The sequence below is a fragment of the Hemitrygon akajei genome, chromosome 7, assembly GCF_048418815.1.
Source record: "Hemitrygon akajei chromosome 7, sHemAka1.3, whole genome shotgun sequence".
NCBI classification, from domain to species: Eukaryota; Metazoa; Chordata; class Chondrichthyes; order Myliobatiformes; family Dasyatidae; genus Hemitrygon; species Hemitrygon akajei.
Genome location: NC_133130.1, coordinates 134077501 through 134102277, shown reverse-complemented (window position 1 = coordinate 134102277; position 24777 = coordinate 134077501). Strand labels below are relative to the sequence as shown.

At 44.7% G+C, this 24777-nt stretch overlaps 2 protein-coding genes across 4 annotated transcripts in view; one reads left to right on the top strand and one right to left on the bottom strand.

The window, feature by feature from the left end:
* Window positions 1-9792, bottom strand: part of gtf2h3 (general transcription factor IIH, polypeptide 3) — a 32249-nt gene extending 22457 nt beyond the window's left edge. The window contains exons 1-5 of the mRNA XM_073052015.1: window positions 9744-9792; window positions 5075-5154; window positions 1364-1470; window positions 557-723; window positions 405-467 (exon numbers count right to left, since the gene is read on the bottom strand). Of these exons, the coding sequence (XP_072908116.1) occupies window positions 405-467; window positions 557-723; window positions 1364-1470; window positions 5075-5154; window positions 9744-9753 (427 nt within the window). The 5' untranslated portion in view covers window positions 9754-9792. The remainder of the gene's footprint in view (window positions 1-404; window positions 468-556; window positions 724-1363; window positions 1471-5074; window positions 5155-9743) is intronic.
* eif2b1 (eukaryotic translation initiation factor 2B, subunit 1 alpha) lies at window positions 9766-22797 on the top strand. Of its 3 annotated transcripts, none has more exons than XM_073052013.1 (9): window positions 9766-9902; window positions 10820-10921; window positions 13907-14043; window positions 18830-18946; window positions 19822-19934; window positions 21057-21125; window positions 21229-21304; window positions 21862-21987; window positions 22637-22797. In XM_073052013.1, the coding sequence occupies exons 1-9, from the start codon at window positions 9863-9865 to the stop codon at window positions 22790-22792; spliced, it is 936 nt and encodes a 311-aa protein (XP_072908114.1). In that variant the 5' UTR covers window positions 9766-9862; the 3' UTR covers window positions 22793-22797. The 3 variants fall into 3 exon arrangements, with proteins under 3 accessions (XP_072908114.1, XP_072908113.1, XP_072908112.1); XM_073052012.1 differs by having other exon boundaries at window positions 9875-9989; XM_073052011.1 differs by having other exon boundaries at window positions 9875-9989; window positions 10820-11038.
* The last annotated feature ends 1980 nt before the right edge of the window (window positions 22798-24777 follow it).

Here is a 24777-nt window from a genome sequence, read left to right as displayed (position 1 = left end):
TGTGCCCTCTGTCCTAGACTCACTCACTATAGGAGATATCCTCTCCACATCCACTCTATCTGGGTCTTTCAATATTCGATAGGTTTCAATGAGATCCCCCCCAATCTCCAGTGAGTAGAGGCCCAGAGACAACAAATGCTCCTCATACATTGACCCTTTCATTCCCGGGATCATTCAGGTGACCTTGTCCAGACACTCTCCAATGCCAGCACATCGTTTCCTAGAGAAGGGGCCAAAAACTTGCTCACAATACTACAAGTAAGACCAATAGCTTATAAAGCCTCAGCATTTCAATTCCATTACTAACAGGTGGAAGTCTGTAAATTATGGCGTTTGAGAGTGAAACACTAGCCACGCCATCACTAGCTCAGACAGACTTGGAATGAATTCTGGAGCAAGGATACAACACAGAGCCTTTGCCAAAGATCCAGCCAGCAAGGTTTCCGTTAGATGGGCTCTCACCTCAGCTGCAATGCAGAGAAGGAAGATGTCATGGTGTTCCAGTGCAGCAACACAAATGCACAGCAATGCATCATCAGTCCGACAGGACACTTACTTTTTGCCATCAGCTCTTTGATCTCCTCAGTGACAATGTCGTTTTCCAATGCCAGGAGCTCGAACTTACCGTCCTTGCTACTGGACAGAGTCGATTCGGCAGAGGTGGTGCCACCACTTTCGGAAAAGCTTCCCGATTTCCACTGTTTACTTGGGTATAGGAAACGGCTGCGGAAACAAGAGGTAAACGCAGGACACGTTTGGAAACCACTCTTATTTTAAATACTTTTTATAAGATGAATTAATGTAAGACAAAAGTTGTAGTTTAATCATTTGTACTTTTTAACAAACTCATGTATTTTTCACTGTATGTGGTGGTTCATCCCCACTCACCGGCAGAATACTATAGCCGTTAAACTAACGGTTTATCCCTTTATCATTTTTCATTGGCTCGGTATTAGCACATTACCCACGTGATGTAATTGTGCACCGTGACTGATTTATTTTATCTCAGGAATTTTTCGTCTCAATTATAAAAGTGATGTATTTTTCAGCGGTGCCATCTTTTATCTTTGCTGTCTCTGCTGTTCATTTATCTCTCTGCTTTGTTTCTCAGCTCTTCGTTCACTTAGTATATGTTTGTTGTTTAAACTTTAAAATAAATGATCATTACGAATTAAGGCCGCTTGCCGTTCTTGACTCCTGGAAGAACCCTAAAGATCAGAAAGTAACAGAGATCCAACAAATAAAATTCCCGGTTTCCGCTGTTTATGGCTGCAGAAACAAAAGGTAAATGCAGTACCGCGTTAACATTGCCACTTTGCGGAGCTCAAATCACCCGGTAACGGGCTGTCGTGCATACGCTTACCTCTCCTGACTGTGGCTCGCTATAAGCGCTAGCCTGTTACTGTGGCTCATCACTAGGTGTGAGTTTCCCATCACCATCACTGCATCCATACATTTCGAGAGGGTGAACTGGAAAACAGGGCAGAAACAACGCCACAACAAAATCAATTCAGAGCTAGTACGATCACCTGTCAACTCCGCCATTAACGGTCCCAAGCCCGGCTATGAAAGGAGGAGGTTTGGGCGGGAGGGGCTAGCAACCCCATCCCGTAAAAACCCAGTGCTTCAGAGACACCAACAGAAGCTCCAAAGACATCATCCCTGAGAGAGGCAGGACTTTAGTCTAGAAGATGTATGAAATCATGCATGGGAGTGCTAGGAGACGATTGCCTCTCTGACTGGAGACCTGTGACTAGTGAAGTTCTGCAGAGATTGGTGCTGGGTCTGTTGTTGTTTGTCATCTATATCAATGATCTAGATGATAATTTGGTAACCTAGATCAGCAAATTTGTGGATCACACCAAGATTGGACAGCGAGGAAGGCTATCATTGCCTGCAGCAGGATCTGGACCAACTGGAAAAAGGGCTGAAAAATGGCAGACAGAAACTTAATGCAAACAAGTGTGAGGAAGGTAGGACCAACTAGAGTAGGCCTTACACAGTGAACAGAGGGCACTGAGGAGTGTGGTAAAACAAAGGGATCTGAGAATACAGGTCCATTGAAAAGTGGTGTCACAGATAGATAGATTCATAAAGAAGGCTTTTGGCACATTGGCCTTCATAAATCAATGTATTGAGTGCAGGAGGTGGGATGTTATGTTGAAGTTGTATAAGATGTTGCTGAGGTCTAATTGGAGTAGAACGTGCAGTTTTGGTCACCTACCTACAGGAAAGAGTACAGAGAAAATTTACAAGGATGTTGTCCTGACTGGAGGACCTGAGTTATAAGGAAAGACTGAATAGGTTAGGACTTTATTCCTTAGAACATAGAAGATTGAGAGAAGATTTGACAGAGATATACAAAATTATGAGGGGTATAAAGACAGTAAATGGAAACAGGCTTTTTCCATTGAGGTTGGGTGGGCCTACAGCTAGGGTCATGGGTTAAGGGTGAAAGGTGAAAAGTTTAAGGGGAACATGAGGGGAAACTTCTTCACTCAGATGGTTGTGAGAGTGTGGAACAAGCAGCCAGTGCACGTGGTGTCATTTGAGCTCGATTTCAACATTTAAGGGAAGTTTGGATAAATACATGGATAGTAGGGGTGTGGAGGTGCGGGTCCCTGATGATGATGAGTTTGATACAACATCATGAGCTGACGGGCCTGTACGGTGCTGCACTGGTCTACGTTGTAATATGCAAAGAGCAGAGGGATATAGACCACTGTTTTTTTAACTGTGAATATTGTGTATCTGATGCTCAGTGCGGAAATGCTGCAGCAAGTACATTTTTAATTGCACTTGTCTTCGATGTTCTGGATTTCCAGCATCTGCAGAATATCTTGTGTTTGAATTTCATATATGTTTATTGTGCATATGACAATAAATTTAACTCTATGTGTACAGGTAGAAGGGATTTAGAGTCATACAATCAGGCCCTTTGGCCCATCCTGTCCATGCTAAACCATTTAAACTGCCTAGTCCCATCGACCATACCCCTCCATAACCATGCCATCCAAACTTCTCTGAAACGTTGAAATCAAAATTGCACCCATTTGCGCTGGCAACTCGTTCCACACACTCACCATTTTCTGCAAGAAGTTTCCCCTCATGTTCCCCTTAAACTTTTCACCTTTCAGCCTTAACCCATGAGCTTAAGTTGTAGTCCCACCCAACCTCAGTTGAAAAAGGCTGTTTGCATTTACCCTATCTAAACTCCTCATAATTACCTCTATCTTCTACATTCTAGGGAATAAAGTCCTTCAATTTTTGCTTTTAACTCAGGTCTTCCAGTACCAGCAACATACTTGTAAATTTTCTCTATACTTACAACCTTATTTACATCTTTCCTGTGGGTAGGTGACCAAACTGCACACAGTACTGCAAATTAGGCTTCACCATCTTATACAACTTCAACATAACATCCCAACTTCTATACTCAGTACATTGATTTATGAAGGTCAGTGTGCCAAAAGCTCTCTTTACAACCCTATCTACCTGTGATGCCACTTCCAATGAGTTATGGATCTGCATCCATATGATTTGGTTCATATACACACGACAATAAACTCGACTCTCTGTGTACAGGGAGATTTTAATTAGGTGCCGTTAGTTATAATTAGTTCAAAACAACATTGAGGGCCCATATTCTAAACCATATCTAATAACGGCGATGCTGTGGTTTTCTGAAGTAACAGAGAGGGTTGAAAAGGGAGATGCAGTGATGTAGTCTATATGGATTTCCAAAAGGCTTTTCACAAGATACCACATTGAGGATGTTTGCCTTCAAGCCTAATGATCCGGTAACGGCAGTGACGGTTCTGGTTCAGGATGCTGCTGTGAATCTCAGTGACTTCTAGCTGGTGACCGATGAAACAAGGAAAACAACTAAATACGTTGCTAATCACATTTTTTTTCTGGTAAACAATCATCACAAGCAATAGCCTGTAACTTCCCTTTGGACTTGGAGGCAACTCGATGTGGCAGAACTGGGGTGAGGCGAGGTGGCGGGCCCGTTGCCAAGATCGAGGAAGGCCCGAGATTCGATCGACTTGAGTGCTGGGCCGAATCAGAACGGTCGCGTACAGGCTGAATCAGGGCAACGGGGTCCAGACCCCAGAGCACATCAAAGCGACTGAACCCGATGCCTGGATGGCGACTTGGGTGCAGGGCCGAACTGAAAAGGTCACGGTGTCGGGGCCCGAGATGAGGGAAGGGCTGTTGCTGCAGCCTGCTCCACACTGGGGAGTCTTCCTTGATGTTTTTTTTTGAGTTTCTTTGTTTGTGGCTGTTTGTTAGGAGACAAATCGCTCTTTTTGAATGTTTTGCACTCTGGCCCCAGAGGAACGCTGTCTGATTCAGCTGTATCTATGTACAGTTTGAATGATAATTAAACTTTTTGATTTGATTGATTTGAATCTCAAGGTTGTATAATATACTTATTTTGATAATAAGTGTACTTTGAAAGAGAATGAGAATACAAAAAAAATGGATAGTTTCAGAATTGACGGGTCAGTGCCTAGACCACTGGGGAGCCATTTTTCCTACATATTAAGGACTTTAACACCAGAAAAACACTTTGGAGCCGAGACGAGTTTGTGTTTTAGGGAATGCTTCCACATTAGCTGTCACCTGGAAACTAGCTGCACTGGGTCACAATGCTCACGGCAGAAGGACTCATCAGAGTAACTCGAGGGCCAGTGGGAGGGTGGCAGGTGGCAGGCTGGATCAGTGTTCACTTGAATATGGAAGGTTAAGAGATGATCTAATTGAGAGATGGAAGGATAATTGAAGAATGTTTGGGGGTGTTTTTATAGATGGCACAGAGATGTTGGTGGTGAAACTGATGCATCACAGAGACATCAGTCCAATCCTGGCCTCATCTGCTGTTAATGTGGAGTTTGCACGCTCTTCCCATCACTACATGAATTCTTCCCAGGTGCTCCAAATCCCTCTCCCTCTCCACTGCCCACATGTTGTGGCACAGACTCCTGAGTCATCGGATTCCAAGGTGTTATTTTCCAAAAGAAAATTCCATTCAAGTGAAGGATTATACGCCTTCAATTTGAGTCCTTACCTGGGATTCTTTCAGGATCTGCTGGCCCCACCAAACGGGGTTGACATCCACCACGATAACCAGGAGGTTGACATCTTCATCTGTTCGGAAAATTAAAGGAAAATGTGGTCACCAATGACTGGCCGTTGAATATTATGGTATGCCTTCACAGAGCAACAGTATAATAAGCTCTTGATAGCAAGGTGTCTGCGAGGCTCCAGTGCCAGGAATCGATCCTGTTCCAGGGTGAGATGGAAGTTATTGGGCAGGGTGCTGAGAGGATAACAATGAGGAAGTGGCATTTGCCCTCACAGAGACTACAGCACTGATGGGTTCCACATCCAAGTGTCAGGCTCTGGTAGTCTCAGAACCTCCTAACAAATCAGACTCTCCAATTCCGATCCCTTACACATAACTCATTCCTTTCACTCCAGCCCACTAACTCAAAGTTCAAAGTAAATTTATTATCAAATGACAAATATCTCGTCATATACAACACTCAGATTTGTTTTCTTGCAGGCATACCCTGTAAATCCAATAACCATAATAGAATCAATGAAAGCAACATACACACACAAAATGCTGGAGGAACTCAGCAGGCCAGGCACCATCTATGGAAAAGAGTACAGTCGACGTTTCGGGCCGAGACCCTTCAGCACGACAGTCCTGACAAAAGGTCATGGCACAAAATGCCGACTGTACTCTTTTCCATAGATGCTGCCTGGCCTGCTGAGTTCCTCAGGCATTTTGTGCGTGTTGCTTGGATTTCCAGCATCTGCAGATTTTCGCCAACAACAAACATTTGCATGATGGACAAACAACATCATGCAAAAGACAATAAACGGTACAAATACAAATGAAAAGAAGAAAATAATAAAAATAAATAAATAAGGAATAAATACTGAGAGCATGAGATGAAGAGTCCTTGAAAGTGAGTTCACTGGCTGTGGAAACAGTTCAGAGTTGGGGTGAATGAAGTTATCCCCACTGGTCCAGGAGCCTGATGGTTGAGGGGTAATAACTGTGCCCGAACCTGGTGGTGTGACTCCTGAGGCTCCTGTACCTCGTTCCTATACAATCCTCACAACCTATGCTCTCCCTTCAACACAATCCTTTAAAATCCATTAAACTTAGTGAGACAGGCAACATCTTTGGAGGGAAATGGAGAACCAGTATTTCAGGCTAAGACCCTTCATCTGGCCTTTTATTCAGGCAAAGAAAAAGGCATGTTTAATATCATTTCCAGTACACAAGTGTAAAGGAGAATGAAATAATTGTTACTCCGGACCCAATGTAGCACAAAAAAAAACACAATAAGATAAAGAGCCCAGTAATAATAAAAAGCACAGTAAATATAAACACATGAGATAGCTAATATACATAGATTGACTGCATGTCCATAAAGTGATGCTCGACACAGGAGTGTCTGTACATAAATTGACTCTGACAGAAAATGATAATGTAGTGGTGGTTGGGGGTGTGGAGGGGTGGGTTAGCGGGTGGAGGTGTCAATCAGCCTCACTGCTTGGGGAGAGTAACTGTTTTTGAGTCTGGTGTTCCTGGTGTGGATGCTATGTAGCCTCCTCCCTGATGGGAGTGGGACAGACAGACCATGAGCAGGGTGGGTGGGATCCTTCATGATGTCACTGGCCCTTTTCTGCATTTATGCCCATGATGGCAGTTAGGCTGGTGCCGGTGATGTGTTGCGCAGCTTTGACGACCCATCTTAGAGCCTTCCTGTCTGCCGCAGTAGCAGTTTCTATACCTCACAGTGAAACAGCTGGTTAGAATGCTCCAAACTACATATATGTAGAATGATCAGTAGGGATGTGCAAAGTCCATCTGTCTTCAGCCTCGTCAGAAAGTAGAGGTGAGATTTCCTGACTGTGTAGGTTGTATTCTGGGGCAGTGGGGTTCTGCAAAATGTATACCCCCAGGAGTTTGGAGACCAGAATAACAAAAATACAATAATTTGCTTTGATGAATTCAGTCCTGTTGGCACACTGTAATAGCTTAAGACTCTTAAGAGCTGTTGGGTGTGGTTTAAACTAATATGGCGGGGGGGGGGGGGGGGGGGGGATGGGACCAGCATGACAGAGCTGAGGATGAGCCAACAGGTTTACAAGTAGATGATGGGTGTAACATGAACATAAAGAAGGAGAAGCAAATGATTGGGTACAAATGCAGATAGTGCAAAAAGTTAAGTTACACCACAGAGGCAAAATTCAAAAGGGTGAAGAATGCAGGACTGAAGGTGCTGTATTTAAATGTGCATAACAGTTGGAATAAACTGGACGAACTCATGGCACAATTAGATAAGCTGGTCTTAATAAGCTGGTAAGGAAGGCGGGCTCTGTCGTGGGCAAAGTACTGGAGAGTTTAACATCGGTAGCTGAGCGAAGGGCGCTGAGTAGGCTACGGTCAATTATGGATAACTCTGAACATCCTCTACATAGCACCATCCAGAGACAGAGAAGCAGTTTCAGCGACAGGTTACTATCGATGCAATGCTCCTCAGACAGGATGAAGAGGTCAATACTCCCCAATGCCATTAGGCTTTACAATTCTACCGCCAGGACTTAAGAACTTTTTAAAAGATATTATTAATGCTTTTTGAGATAGTGATTTAGATGCATATCATATTTTTTACTGAGTTAAGTATTGTATGTAATTAGTTTTGCTACAACAAGTGTATGGGACATTGGAAAAAAAAGTTGAATTTCCCCATGGGGATGAATAAAGTATCTATCTATCTATCTCTATCTAGAGATTGGTTGGTATGACATTGTTGGCATCACTGAGTCATGGCTGAAAGAAGGCGATAGGTGGGAGCTTAACATACTTTGTATTGAAAGGACAGACAGGAAGGCATAGGCGGTGGTGTGGCTCTGTTGATAAGAGATGGAATTACATCTTTAGAAAGAGGTGACGTAGGGTCAGAGAATGCTGAAACTTTGTTGGTGGAGTTAAGAAATTGCAAGGGTGAAAAGATCATTATGGGAATCATATATAGGCCTCCAAATAGTAGCCAAGGTGTGGGATTGAGTTTGCAAAGGGAGCTGGAAAAGGCATGTGATAAGGGTAATGTCACAATTGTAATGGGGGACTTCAATATGCAAGAGGATTGGGAAAATCAGATTGATGTTGGATTGCAAGAGAGGGAATTTGTTTAATACCTACGAGATGGCTTTTTAGAGTAGCTTGTGTTTGAGCCTACTCAGGGAAAGGCTATCTTAGATTGGGTGTTGTGTAATAACCCAGATCTTATTAGGAACCCTTAGGAAGCAGTGATCATGATTGAACTCATACTGCAACTTGAGAGGAAGGAGTATAAGTCAGATGCATCAGTATCGCAATGGAATAAAGGGAATTACAGAGGCATGAGAGAGGAGCTTGCCCAGGTGGACTGGACAAGGATATTGTCGGGGATGACAGCAGGGCAGAGATTGACTGAAGTTTCTGGGAATAGTTCACACGGCACAAGTTGGAGATGTCCCACAGAGGAATAAGTTCTCAAATGGCAGGGGTAGGCAACTGTGGTTGACAAGGGAAGTTAAGGACTGCATAAAAGCCAAGGAAAGTGCATATAAGGTAGCAAAAGTGAGTGGGAAGTTGGATTGGGAAGATTTTAAAATCCATAAAAAGGCAACTAAAAAAACTATAAGAAGGGAAAAGATAAAATATGAGGGCAGACTAGCCAGTAATATAAAACAGGATACCAAAAGTTTTTTTTCAGTTATATACAGAGTAAAAGGGAGGTGAGAGATGATATTGGACCACTGGAAAATGATGCTGGTGAGGTAGTAATGGGGGACAAAGAAATGGCAGATGCACTTAACGAGTGAATCTGTGGAATGCTCTGCTACAGACTGCAGTGGAGGCCAAGTCCATAGGCATATTTAAGGCAGAAGTTGATCGTTTCCTTATTGGTTAGGACATCAAAAGATATGGCGAGAAGGCAGATGTATGGGGTTGAGTAGGATCCAGGATCAGCCATGATGGAAAGGCGGAGCAGACTCGAAAGGGCGAATGGCCTAATTCTGCTCCAGTGTCTTATGGACCATACTGTGATTGGGAATTCTAACTGGTTATTTAGTGAAGTCTATGATTTTCATTAGGTTTCAACCAAATCTCACTGGAAGCAAATTCTCCAAGTGCAGGCAAACATCAGTGTGGAAGGGGTATCAGAGGGAGGGAATGTGAGGAAAGGGCAATGAAGATGGGGGAAGAGAGGGGAGGGGAGGGATAAGGTGGGAGAAGGGATGGGGGATGTATGAAGGGGTGTGGAGGATGAAGGTAATGAAGAGGTGTGGGATTGGGAGTAGGGAGTAAGGCAGGGGAGTGGAGGGAAGTGAGAGGAAAGGAGTGGAGAGAGATGAGGTGGTTGAGGGGAGGAGGAGGGAGAGGATGAGGTGAGGGTGTGGGGAATGAGGCAGGGGAGGGGAATGTGGTGGAGAGAGGGGATGAGGTGGGTGAGAGTGTGCGGGGATGAAAGGGGTATACGAGGCGGGAAAAGGATGAGGACAGGGAGGTGAATAAAGGAGTAATGAAAGGGGTATGAGGCTGGGAAGGGGAAGGAGGGGGTAGCTCAGGCAGGAAAGGGGGATGAAGAAGAGGGTGATGAAAGGGGGGCAGAAGAGGCGGGGGAGGGGATTAGGGTAACTGCGGGGCGGAAACAGCCATCACTCACCCGCCGCCATTAATCCACCGCGTCCCCAACGCCGACGCTGGTGCAGCGCTGTAACACGTCCGGGTGCCGCCGGCCCGGAACCGATAAGCGGCGGCTCCTATTCGCGGGGGAACAGTTGTATGCGGTGGTCACGGAGGATCGGCACGATGGAGGAGGAGGGTGGGTGTTATTCACGGAGGGGCTGGTATTTGGGTTCCCGGGAGATGATGGGCCGGCCGGGAGGGGGAACCAGGCCGTTACACCCCGGTAGGTCGGACAGTGTCTGTGGGAGGCTGAGGGATGGCGGAGGAGACAGAGAATCCAGAGGGATGTTTGAGCATGGGTGAACTTGATCCATTTTGACAGTGTTGGCCCTAAACTCACCCTGACAGGTGGTCTATGTTCATCATACTCTGGTAGATGGAGGCAAGAACTCGGAGCTCCTCAGCACCAGACTCCCAGTCTCTGCGCTGCTCTTGTACGCATGTCATTAATGTGACTGGTCTAGTTGAGTTCATGGTAATAACTTCCTTAGGATTTTGGTGGTGAAGGAACCAGCGATGATAATGTCCGAGAATCCATCAGGATCAGCGTTATTTTTTGATGGAGACGGGCAATGTGGCACAACTGGTGAGGAACCTTATCTAAGAAAGGATGTGCTGACTTGGAAAGGGTTCAAAGAAGATTCACGAAAACGATTCAGGGATTGAAAGGCTTGTCATATGAGGAGCTTTTGATAGCTCTGGGTCTGTACTCACTGGAGTTCAGAAGAATGGTGGGGGGGGGTCTCATTGAAACCTATCGAGTGTTAAAGGGTCTCGATAGAATGGATGTAGAGAGGATATTTCCGATGGTGAGGGAGTCTAGGACAGGAAGGTACAGCCTCAGAACAGAGACTCCTATATCTTGTGATCTAATTGTGAACTGTCATTCTGTAGCCAGAATGTTGTCTCAACTTTAGTGTTTACAGGCATGGGTTCCTGTACTTGCTGACAGAGTTAGGCACAGAATTGATCATGTATGCTGATTAAGTATGTGTCCTAAATAAGTAATTATCTGTTCCTCAACCAAACGGCAAATTAATTTGACTTTTACAGAGCTTGTGGACTATTTCAAAACGCAAATGAAGGAGAATGAAGATGTCGCTTCTGCAGTTGCCGCAATTCGTACCTTGCTGGAGTTCTTGAAGAGAGATAGAGGTAAAAGAAATCTCAGAATCAGGTTTAATATCACCGGCATGTGTCAAGAAGTCAGTTGTCTTTGCAGCAGCAGTACAATGCAATATAATAATACAGAAAAAAGAAATGTGAATTACAGTAAGTATATATATATATAATAGTTAAGTAACTAGTGCAAAGATAGAAATAAAAAAGTAGGGAGGTCATGTTAATGGGTTCAATGTCCACTCAGAAATCTAATGCCTAATGAAGTTCAGGATAACTTCCTGCACCTGTGTTTTATTTCTCTGAGATTTTTAAATGAAAATATCCACTCTCCTAAACTTAAATCTCCAGATAATTGTATAAACAGTATCATCTTTGGGTGCACGGCGGTATATTATCAAGTATTTTTAAAGTTTTGTCAGTGGATTAACATTGCTGTGTTTTTATAGCCTGTTACACATACAGGGCTGAACTGACTGCTTCTCTCCCCTACGTATACATTGAATATATATTAAAAAAACCATATTACAATTACAGCACAGAAACAGGCCATATCGACCCTTCTAGTCCGTGCCGAATGCTTACTCTCACCTAGTCCCACCGACCTGCACTCAGCCCATAACCCTTCATTCCTTTCCTGTCCATATACCTATCCAATTTTACTTTAAATGACAAAATCATATCGAGGAGCAGATATGGAGACAGATTCTGGGAAGGAGTAATAATAACAGGGTTGTTGTGGTGGGAGATTTTAATTTCCCAAATGCTAATTGGCATCTCCCTAGAGCAAGGGGTTTAGATGGGGTGGAGACACTCAAAGGACACTCAAAGCTCTGTGGTTAAGAAGGCATACGGTGCATTGGCCTTCATCAATCGTGGGATTGAGTTTAAGAGCCGAGAGGTAATGTTGCAGCTATATAGGACCCTGGTCAGACCTCACTTGGAGTACTGTGCTCAATTCTGGACACCATGCTATGGTTGTCGAAACCATAGAAAGGGTGTCGAGGAGATTTACAAGGATGTTGCCTGATTTGGGGAGCATGCCTTATGAGAATAGGTTGAGTGAACTCGGCCTTTTCTCCTTGGAGCGACGGAGGATGAGAGCTGACTTGATAGAGGTGTACAAGATGATGAGAGACAGTGACTGTGTGGGTAGCCAGAGGCTTTATCCCAGGGCAGAAATGACTAGCATGAGAGGGCACAGTTTTAAGATGGTTGTAAGTAGGTACAGAGGAGATGTCAGGGGTAAGTTTTTTTATGCAGAGAGTGGTGAGTGCGTGGAATGGGCTGCCAGCAGCGGTGGTGGAGGTGGAAACGATAGGGTCTTTTAAGAGACTCTTGGATGGATACATGGAGCTTAGAAAAATAGAGGGCAATGGTTAAGCCTAGGTAGTTCTAAGGTAAGGACATGTTTGGCACAGCATTGTGGGCCGAAGGGTCTGTATTGTGCTGTAGGTTTTCTATGTTTCAATGGCTATATTCTTCATGCTTTGACTAATCAAGAATCTGTCAACCTCTGCCTTATATATGTAACCCTCAGGTTCGGCCAGCACGTATTCGTCGAGGGGAAAACAACTTCTGGCCCCCGCCAAACTGAGAAATCTCGTTTGTGTGGATGCTGCGTGATGTGTTGCCCGGTTACAGATCTGCACCACAAAATATCAGACAGTACACCATATGCAATTAACTGATTGAACTTTATAAATCTTAATCTGGATAGAGGGTTAGTAAAGAAAATAAAAAGACAAAGGGCCCATTTTAAGGAAAAAGGTCTATTGCGCATTGTTGGAGCTCACTGATACGGCTGTTCATCAACCATCGACCTCCTCCTAGCATCACCAGCCCTCGGGCCCTCGCTCCTCAGTTCACTCCGTCTGGGGGTCTTCCGACTCTCTCCATTCGCGTCCTCTCTCTCCATCACTCCCCGATGGAAGACCCGCGTGAAACCTGGCTCCCAGACACATAAGAGAGAACATTTCTCCCATTGGATAGCCCCTGCATTCCGAAGTCCCGTTATCTCCAGTCATAATCCAAACATTGCTGCTACAGAGAAACCATTACCTTGGCAATGGAACATTACATAGAAGCCATTACATTAGCCTTAGCAGTGAAACCTTACAGCGTGTTACATATATTTCCAATAACTTGGCCTCCACAACGAGCTATGGTAACAAATTTCATAGATTCACCACCCTCTGGCCAAAGAAATTTCTCCTCATCTCCACTCTAAAAGGATGCCCCTCTATTCTGATGCTTTGTCTTAGACTACCACCATAGTAAACATCCTACCCACACCCATTCAATCGAGACCTTTCAGCATTCGATACGTTTCAATAAGATCTTCCCTCATTCTTCTGAATTCCAGAGAGTACAGGCCTAGAGTCGTCAAACGCTCCTCATATGTCAAGCCTTTCAATTCTGGAATCATTTTTGTAAACCTCCTTTGAATCCTCTTCAATGTCAGCTCATCCTTTCTTAGATAAGGGGCCCAGAACTACTCACGATACTCCAATGATCCCTCACCAGTGCCCTAAAAAGCCTCAGCATTACATCCTATATTATCCTACAGCATTATATTCTAGTCCTCTTGAAATGAATGCTAACATTGCATTTGCCTTCCTCACCACCGACTCAACCTGCAAATTAACCCAGGGAATCTTGCACACAGACTCCCAAGTCTCTTTGCACCTCTGATTTTTGAAATTCCTGTTCATTGGGATAATAGTCTAAGCTTTTATTCCACCACATCAAACGAGCTCGTTGCCACAAATCCAGAGGCTGGTGAATCTGTGGAATTAATTGCTACAGACGGCTGTGAAGACCAAGTCATTGGATATATCTAAAGAGGAGATTGATAGGTTTTTGATTAGTAAAGGTAATGTGAACAAGGCAGGATAATGGGGTTGACGGGGGGTGGGGGGAATCAGCCATGATCAAATAGTGGAGCAGACTCGATGGCCTAATTCTGCTCTCGTGTCCTGTGGTGTTCAAGTTGTTCCCTGTGTCTGCTTCTGGAATTAGGTGAGACCATTCAAGGGCTGAGAGAGAACCTGAAGGAAGCCATTAAAATCCTGTGCAGTGTAGACTCGTCAGTGGCAGTGTCTTCAGGTGGCGAACTCTTCCTCCGCTTCATCAGTCTTACATCGCTGGAACACCCGGTACGTATGTTGATGTGCTCAAACACCTTTGCATACCTACAAATGTGGGCTATGGTATTCCCCACCAAACGCCTCTCCGCTTGAAATCATCCATGAAAACTAACCTTTCACTTTAACACCACCTTTTTTTTTGGCATCTTCCCCCTTTGTTTTCAGTCCTAAAGAAGGGTCTCGGCCCCAAACATCAGCCGTTTATTCATTGCCAAAGATGTTGCTTGACCTGATGAGTTCTTCCAGCATTCTGTGTATGTTGCTCTGGGTTTCCAGCATCTGCAGAATCTCTTGTGTTTGTATGCTCCTCCGACATGCCTCGTGCTGCTACAGGCTTGTTTGAGTGCGTGTTCCTCGGAGGGTCGACGTTGTTCCAAAGGGCCCTGCTGAGGTGCGGTGGTGCGTACAGTTCAGTCAGCTGTTGGTAACAGACATCAGCAAACTACGTATGGACTACTGACCAGACCCCACCTCACCAAACAGGGCTTGTGACCCCACCACGTTTGATAAAGTGGGTGGACGTGCAGACTGGTCACCAGACACCAGCCCTGCAGATCAGGGAGCCCACCCTGTCAAGTGGGACTTATGACTCCACTGTGTTTGATAAAGTGGGTCAATGCAAGTCTCCAATGAAGATAAATATCTTCACCTTTAAAAGCTCCAGTTCATCACGTTCCATGAATTACAACAAATTTTATTTTAACAACAACACACACAAAATGCTGGTGAAACACAGCAGGCCAGGCAACATCTATGGGGAGAAGCGCTGTCGACGTTTCGGGCCGAGACCCTTCGTCAGGACTAACCGAAAGGAAAGATAGTAAGAGATTTGAAAGTAGTGGGGGGAGGGGGAAATGCGAAATGATAGGAGAAGACTGGAGGGGGTGGGATGAAGCTAAGAGCTGGAAAGGTGATTGGCGAAAGTGATACAGAGCTGGAGAAGGGAAAGGATCATGGGACAGGAGGCCTCAGGAGAAAGAAAGAAAGGGGGGGCGGAGCACCAGAGGGGGATGGAGAACAGGCAAACAACTAATTATGTCAGGGATGGGGTAAGAAGGGGAGGAGGGGCATTAACGGAAGTTAGAGAAGTCAATGTTCATGCCATCAGGTTGGAGGCTACCCAGCCAGTATATAAGGTGTTGTTCCTCCAACCTGAGTTTGGATTCATTTTGAAAATAGAGGAGGCCATGGATAGACATATCAGAATGGGAATGGGGCGTGGAATTAAAATGTGTGGCCACTGGGAGATCCTGCTTTTTCTGGCGGACCGAGCGTAGGTGTTCAGCGAAACGGTCTCCCAGTCTGCGTCGGGTCTCACCAATATATAAAAGGCCACACCGGGAGCACCAGACGCAGTATACCACACCAGCCAACTCACAGGTGAAGTGTCACCTCACCTGGAAGGATTGTCTGGGGCCCTGAATGGTGGTGAGGGAGGAAGTGTAAGGGCAGGTGTAGCACTTCTTCCGTTTACAAGGATAAGTGCCAGGAGGGAGATCGGTGGGATGGGATGGGGGGGACGAGTGGACAAGGGAGTCGCGTAGGGAGCGATCCCTGCAAAAAGCAGAAAGGGGGGGAGGGAAAAATGTGTTTGGTAGTGAGATCCGGTTGGATTTTATTTTATAACAGGACCTCCAAGGTGCACATCCCAAAGTGAAGGGCTGTGTAATGTGTGTGTATATAGAGCAGGATTTTCTGTCTCTGTCCCAGTACGAGGTGAACAGCTGCATTACGCTGTCCGTATCCTGGTACAGGGTGAACCGTCTGTTACATTAGGGTTAACGGCACTGCTTCACATTGCAGCAAAGCACAATACTGACCCCTCACCCATAACGTGAGGGTTACCAGTGCTGTTTCACCCCAGACAAAGCACGATACAGTCCCCTCACCCATAACGTGAGGGTTACCTGTACTGTTTCACCTCAAACAAAGCACGATACAGTCCCCTCTCCCATAACGTGAGGGTTACCTGTACTGTTTCACCCCAAACAAAGCACGATACAGTCCCCTCTTCCATAATGTGAGGGTTACCTGTACTGTTTCACCCCAAACAAAGCACGATACAGTCCCCTCTCCCATAATGTGAGGGTTACCTGTACTGTTTCACCCCAAACAAAGCACGATACAGTCCCCTCTCCCATAATGTGAGGGTTACCTGTACTGTTTCACCACAAACAAAGCACGATACAGTCCCCTCTCCCATAACGTGAAGGTAATCTGTCTGTTTCACCCCAAACAAAGCACGATACAGTCCCCTCTCCCATAACGTGAGGGTTACCTGTACTGTTTCACCACAAACAAAGCACGATACAGTCCCCTCTCCCATAACGTGAGGGTTACCTGTACTGTTTCACCCCAAACAAAGCACGATACAGTCCCCTCTCCCATAACGTGAGGGTTACCTGTACTGTTTCACCCCAAACAAAGCACGATACAGTCCCCTCTCCCATAACGTGAGGGTTACCTGTACTGTTTCACCACAAAGAAAGCACGATACAGTCCCATCTCCCATAACGTGAGGGTTACCTGTACTGTTTCACGACGAACAAAGCACGATACAGTCCCTTCTCCCATAACGTGAGGGTTACCTGTACTGTTTCACCACAAGGAAAGCACGATACAGTCCCCTCTCCCATAACATGAAGGTTACCTGTACTGTTTCACCACAAGGAAAGCACGATACAGTCCCCTCTCCCATAACGTGAGGGTTACCTGTACTGTTTCACCACAAACAAAGCACGATACAGTCCCCTCTCCCATAACGTGAGGGTTACCTGTACTGTTTCACCACAAAGAAAGCACGATACAGTCCCATCTCCCATAACGTGAGGGTTACCTGTACTGTTTCACCCCAAACAAAGCACGATACAGTCCCCTCTCCCATAACGTGAGGGTTACCTGTACTGTTTCACGACGAACAAAGCACGATACAGTCCCCTCTCCCATAACGTGAGGGTTACCTGTACTGTTTCACCACAAACAAAGCACGATACAGTCCCCTCTCCCATAACGTGAGGGTTACCTGTACTGTTTCACCACAAACAAAGCACGATACAGTCCCCTCTCCCATAACGTGAGGGTTACCTGTACTGTTTCACCACAAGGAAAGCACGATACAGTCCCCTCTCCCATAACGTGAGGGTTACCTGTACTGTTTCACCACAAACAAAGCACGATACAGTCCCCTCTCCCATAACGTGAGGGTTACCTGTACTGTTTCACGACGAACAAAGCACGATACAGTCCCCTCTCCCATAACGTGAGGGTTACCTGTACTGTTTCACCACAAACAAAGCACGATACAGTCCCCTCTCCCATAATGTGAGGGTTACCTGTACTGTTTCACCACAAACAAAGCACGATACAGTCCCCTCTCCCATAACGTGAGGGTTACCTGTACTGTTTCACCACAGACAAAGCACGATACAGTCCCCTCTCCCATAACGTGAGGGTTACCTGTACTGTTTCACCACAAAGAAAGCACGATACAGTCCCCTGTCCCATAACGTGAGGGTTACCTGTACTGTTTCACCACAAAGAAAGCACGATACAGTCCCCTCTCCCATAACGTGAGGGTTACCTGTACTGTTTCACCTCACGACAAAGCACAATAGAGGCCCCTCACCCGTAACACGAGGGTTATCTGTACTGTCGCAGCCCTCCTCAGCCAGAGGTACGACAGTGTCATCAGCAGGAGTACCAGTACAATTTCTTTCTTTCTTTTTTCAATCTTTTTATTGATTTTTTTAAAAGTGCGTATACAAACAGGAGGAGAATATCTCTGGGATATATTGTCAATAGCAGCACATACAGAAGGTAAAATAAACAATATCAGAATCACACATAATGTTGATGTACAAAGTATAAATTTGATATAGAATGTATAATTCTCCTCTCTTCAATTTATGAAGAAAGGAAGAACTATTAGAAATTTTTATAAAAGAAAAGAAAAAACAACACTATTCTAAAAGAAAAAAAAAGACTGGGCAAACACGAGGAAATCTGCAAATGCTGGAAATTCAAACAACAACACACACAAAATGCTGGTGGAACACAGCAGGCCAGGCAGCATCTATAGGGAGAAGCACTGTCGATGTTTCGGGCCGAGACCCTTCGTCAGAGACCTTCGTCAAAATGCTGTTCCACCAGCATTTTGTGTGTGTTGTTGTTTAAAAAGACTGGGCAGTCCATCCTGAGAGGAAAACCAAAAGAGGAGAGACTCTGTGATCAAATCCAATCTGAAAAAATAGCTGGAAGAGAATTAGTACAAAAATCAGATCATATGAAAATATTGAATAAAAGGTCCCCAGATTTCTTCAAATTTAAAGGATGTATCCACTGTCCGACTTCTTGTTTTCTCTAGACTTAAACAGGACATGATAGAGGAAAGCCAATAAAAGGCAGTAGGAGGGTTAGGGTCCTCCCATTTCAGTAAAATGGCTTTCCTAGCCAATAGGGTTGAAAAGACTATCATCCGCTGAGCGGAAGCAGGAATATATCCTGCTTCCGATGGTATAATCCCAAAAATAGCTGTAAGTAAGTTTGCTTGTAAATCCAGATTCAGCACATTTAATAAGGTTTTAAAAACATCTTTCCAAAGGTTCCCCAACTTTATGCAAGACCAAAACATGTGAGTTAAAGTGGCCAGTAAAATTTGAAGGAGGCTCATCGACGGGGACAGTCACGATAGAAACAATAATGTCTGGGCTGAATTATTCCCCCTGCGTCTAACTGATTATCTGTAGGAGATTGTGTACAAGATTGTTCTAACTGAGTTTAAACTCTTTCCCTGTAGGATTACTCAATATGCAAAAAGACGATGATAGACAGAGGGGAGCTTTACTTGGAAAAAATTTCAGTTTCAAGGGATAAGATTGCAAACCTCTGTTCTGCCTTTATAAACGATGGCGCAGTAAGTACTGAGTTAATTGTATGAGACCCTCTTTATCCTTTTCCCACCATTCACCCTTCCTGCAGATTCCCCATGTGGCAATATTGATGGGAGTCACTGTCGGTGTCTGTTTGTGTTCGGTGTGACCCCACCTTTGCTTTTGAGAAACCTCTGGTTCACTTGAGGTGTTGTAGGAGCCTATTAGCAAATGTTGATTAAGGGGTAATATTGAGGCTTTGAACTCTGGTAGATACAGATCTTTGCTACAAATGTCATGCCAAAAGATCTGCTGTTAAGCTGGCTTCCCTCTCTTAACATCCTTAAATAAAGTAATTTCAAATCCCTTTAAAAAACTTTGACAGTGTTAGATCATGGTCATGGTTAAATCCACTCTAAATCGTGTTATTTTCACGTGAAGACCATTTGGGTGCTTCTGGTGTATTTATTAGACTCTTGTGTACTGGTGACATTTCTCAAAATGGGAAAATAATCTGGCAGCTCCAAACATCAGAAGCCTCGGCATCCCATCCCTGTCACTTACCGAGTCACCGTGTAGAGTCCTAACACTGTTTCAGAATCCAAAGACATACGGGTTAGTGGGTTCATTGGTCGCATGGGTGTAATTGGGTGGTGTGCACTCATTGGGCTAGAAAGGTCTGTTACGGTGCTATGTCTCAAAATAAAAATCTTTTCATTTCCTTTTTACGAAGAAGCTCTTGCCCTTCATTTGGTACTGTGTAAGAATGTACAGGTTAAAATCAGAAACCATTGATCTTTAACTTCATAGCACATTGTGTTTACACAGTGTGTCTACAGGTTGATGACACTTTTAACTTCAGCGTGTTCTGTTTACCCGGTCTGCGGGTTGGAGTAACCCATCTTCCCTTCCCTCCTAGAAAATCTTGACCCACTCTTCCTCACGGGTGGTCCTGCGAGTGCTGGAGAAAGCGGCCAAGGCCAAGAAACGCTTCAGTGTCTACATCACAGAATCACAACCTGATTCTTCAGGGTAAGCTCTGCCGTTTGGAGTGTCTGCTACTCATTAGTCACCTGGAGAAGCTCCTGCCCAGTACCTGATTACTGTATTATCAGAATTGGGTTTAATATCACCGGCATATGTCATGAAATTAGTTGTTTTTGTGTCAGCAGTACAATGCATTATATAATGTGGAAAAAAAATGTGAATTATAGTAAATATTTATACTAAACAGTTAAATTAAATAAGTAGTGCAAAAATAAAAATTTAAGAAGTGCAGAGGTAGTGTTCATGGGTTCAATGTCCTGGATACTACAGAGGCAAGTGCTCGTGATGGATCTGACTAAACTTACAACTCTGAGCAGTTTAGTTCGATCCTGTGCAGTAACCCCCATACCAGACGGTGATGCAGCAAGTTAGAATGCGCTCCAAGGCAGATCTGTAGAAATTTGCAAGCGTCTTTGGTGGCATATCGAATCTCCTCAAATGATATTGGTCCATGGCATAAAAAGTTGAGAACCCCTGTTATACAGAACGTTTGTTGGTTCAAGGTCTGTATTCTCTGGACTTTAGAAGAATGAGGGGGGGGATCTCATTGAAACCTGTTGAATGTTGAAAGGCCTTGATAGAGTGGGTGTGGAGAAGATGTTTCCTATGGGAGGGGAGTCTAGGACCAGAGGGCACAGCCTCAGAATAGAGGGATGTACGTTTAGAACAGAGGTGAGGAGGAATGTCTTTCAACAGAGGATGGTGAATTCGTGGAATTCATTGCCATAGATGGCTGTGAAGGCCAAGTCATTGAGTAATATTTAAAGCGGAGGTTGATAGATTCTTCATTAGTTAGGGCATCAGAAGTTACAGGGAAAACACAGGGGAATGGGATTGAGAGGGGTAATAAATTAGCCATGATGGAATGGCAGAACAAACTCAATGGGCTGAATGGCCTAATTCTGCTCCTACGTCTGATGTGCTGCAGAGGAGGTGGAATTAGACACATTTCTTTGGAAATTTAAATAGACAAGGCACAGTAAGTACAGGGAAATGGGGTTCGTGTAGATGAGTAAAGATGTTAGTATTCACATGATGGGCTGAAGGGCCTCTCTGTGCTACACAGCTATCCAATCTCAAAAATAAACTTTACTGTTTCTCTTCCAGACTGAAAAGTGCAGAAAGACTGAGGAAGCTGAACATTCCAGTGACTGTGCTCTTAGATGCTTCAGTTGGGTACGTTCTTGGTGGAGAGTTGGAAGGAGTATTGTTTGAAGACGTTATCTGCACAATGCTGAAGCAGTTGGAGAAGCTCTGAATTGTTTGACTTTGTTTGCAGGTACATTATGGAGAAAGTGGATCTGCTGCTGGTCGGAGCCGAGGGAGTGGTAGAAAGTGGCGGAATTATTAACAAGGTGACGGTTTCTTCCTGTGAACAGAATCTAACCTGCTCCCTATTCGTGAGACCGAGAAATGAATCAGAAATATGAATCCTTCAACCCTTAGCTTCGTCGAATCGTGGGTGTTGTTTTGAGCTGTGTAGAAAGAATAGAGTAGTGGGCTTAAGCACACATGCTTGAGATGTGTCAAAGTTGATGGTCAGCGAGGAGGCCTGGGCTTATCATAAAGATTTGCCCTGTTGGGTTTTCACCAGCTGTGTGACAGGAGTGTGATCGTTAGTCCCAATGTGCGGTACGTTGAGCCAGTCGTGGGGGAAACGTTTTCCCCATTTACACTGAAACCATGGCAATTCCAAGAACAGACATTAGTCTGTTCCTAATTTTCTATTTGCAAAGGAGCGTATGCCTGTGCAAAGTTGTCCTCGAGAGATGTGTGAGGTTCAGCAACATCAGAGGTTCCCACACAGGGTTCACAGACCCTTTGTTTAATGGTATTGGTCCATGGCAAAGTAAGGGTTGGGAATTCCCGAGCTACTGAAGGGTGACGTTTGTTTTTCTCTCTCTCTTTGCAGATTGGAACATACCAAATGGCAGTATGTGGAAAATCACACAACAAACCCTTCTATGTGGTGGCTGAGAGTTTCAAATTCGTCCGGCTTTACCCCCTCAATCAGCAAGATGTTCCCGATCGCTTTAAGGTGAGAAACAGGAATCCAAAATGAAGTAACACACACAAAATGCTGGTGGAACACAGCAGGCATCTATAGAGAGAAACACTCTACTGTCAATGTTTTGGGCTGAGACCCTTCGTCAGGACTAACTGAAAGGAAAGATACTAAGAGATTTGAAAGTAGCAGGGGGAGGGGAAAATGCGAAATGATAGGAGAAGACCGGAGGGGGTGGGGTGAAGCTGAGAGCCGGAAAGGTGATTGGGAAAAGGGATGCAGAGCTAGAGAAGGGAAAGGATCATGAGACGGGAGGCCTAGGGAGAAAGAAAGGGGGAGGGGAGCACCAGAGGGAGATGGAGAACAGGCAGAATGATGAGCAGAGAGAGAGAAAAAAACAAACAACTAAATATGTCAGGGATGGGGTAAGAAGGGGAGGAGGGGCATTAACGGAAGTTAGAGAAGTCAATGTTCACGCCATCAGGTTGGAGGCTACCCAGCCGGTATATAAGGTGGTGTTCCTCCAACCTGAGTGTGGCTTCATCTTGACAGTAGAGGACGCCATGGATAGACATATCAGAATGGGAATGGGATTTTCCCTCCTCCCTTTCTTACCCTGGTAAAGATCCAGCACATAATAGATGTAAAAGGTGTATGATGCTAGTTTTTTTTTCATTTACAGTACACAGCAGAGATATTAAAATCGGCAAAGAACCTTGCAGAAGAGCATCCCACAGTGGACTACACCCCGCCATCGTTCATTACCCTTTTGTTCACCGATCTGGGTGTTCTCACACCTTCAGCTGTTAGTGATGAACTAATTAAACTATATTTGTAACAGCGTGTCTGCTTCTTTCTAAACCAGTGTTATGAACCCCATAACTGGGTCACTTACCAGCAAAGATAGAGAGGTCCGCTGAAATCTGATGGTACTATTTTTAAACGTTTTTATTTATAAAGGGGCACAAAAGTAAGGTTAATACAAACATTCAGATAACATACATCGTCAATACTCAATCTAAAGCGTGGGTATAGTAATAATCAACAATAAGAAGTAGCTCTATCATTTGTCTAGGGGTAAAACTATTGTCGGATGGAAATATCAAAGTCTCTGGAGTTCTTGCAGGCTTTTAGCCTTTTCAGGGACCGCTGGGTCTCACGTGTTGGAGAGAGAAAATAAACTTGCCAGCCTTTTGGACTCAACTCGTTGAATCGGGAACATGGGTTCCCCGTTGTCAGTTCGAAGTCCTTTTCGGGGTTATCAGCCACTCGTTCCCCAAGCTAGGGGAACCAAATCACACGTGGCTCCCGAACGGCTTCCCGTCCTCACGGGAGCGATGAGCGATGGTGTCTCCTTCTGGTGCGTCGCTGGGGTACTGCCTCCTGCAGTCCCCTTTTTACCCTGACTTGCAGAGTTGTAGATGTCAATCAAGGTAGGGTGATACAATCCCCACCCCACATTGCCCGAGGGTGTCCATGTCCCTGATAGCTGGCACGTAGTATAGAGTCGCAATTCACACAGGTGTCTCTAAGAACAATGGTCAAATCCGTTGCAATTGTCTCTCATTTCCTGGGTCCAAGACCCGAATTAATAGCGATCTTGCGATCCTCAGGAAGGAGGGGGCTGGTATCATAACACCAGGCAGTGATACAATTATTCTGTAGCACAAAGTGGTCATTTCAATTAGCTCAGGTATTCCCAACCTGGGGTCCACAGCATAAAAAAGGTTGGGAAGCCTTGAATTAACTGGAAAAATTGAACGTTTAATAAATGAAGGTGAGATCCCAGACAATTGGGTACAAAACTAGCATCTAGGTGCGAGTAAGTATTGTCTTTCAGACTGGAAACTTGTGGCCAGTGGTGTGTTGCATGGATCAGTGCTGGGTCCATTGTTCTTCAGATATGTTAACATTTTGGGTCAGAATACAGTTGGCATGGTTAGTAAGTTTGCGATGGTCCTTAATTAGTACGGTATATTGAAGTTCCAATGAAAGAGCGTGCAATATTTGATCTGTTAGGGAGTGAGACAGGGCAGGTGACAGAAGGTTGTGTAGGGGAACCCTGCATCTAGTGATCACAACGCCGTTAATTTCAAAGTGAACATGGAAAAAGATAGGTCTGGTCTACAGGTTGAGATTCTAAACTGGAGGAAGGCCAATTTTGATGGTATCAGTAAGGATCTGGCAAGTGTGGACAGAGACAGGCTGTTTTCTGACAAAGATGTATTTGTTAAGTAGGTGGTCTTCAAAAACGAAAATTTGAGAGTACAAAGCTTGTATGTCAAGCTGTTTTCTGACAAAGATGTACTTGGTATTGAGGTGCAAATGTGAGGAAATCTGTAGATGCTGGAAATTCAAGCAACAAACACAAAATGCTGGTGGGACGAAGGGTCTCGGCCCGAAACATTGACTGTACTTCTTCCTATAGACGCTGCCTGGCCTGCTGGGTTTCACCAGCATTTTGTGTGTGTTGCTTGGTATTGAGGCCCTGGTTAAGGGAAAAAAAGGAGTGCATAACAGGTATAGACAGGTAGGAACAGGTGAGGCATTTATGGAGTATAAGAAATGCAAGAGGACACTTAAGAAAGGAATTGGGAGGACTGAAAGAAGGTATGAGGTAGCCCTAGCAGACAAGGTGAAGGAGAATCCTAAGGGATTCTACTGATATGTTAAGAGCAAAAGGATCGCAAGAGACAAAATTGGTCCTCTGGAAGATCAGAATGGTAATCCATGAGTGGAGTCAAAAGGGGGAGATTTTAAACAATTCTTTTTGCATCTGTATTTACTTAGGAGACATACACAGAGTCTAGAGAAGTGAAGTGA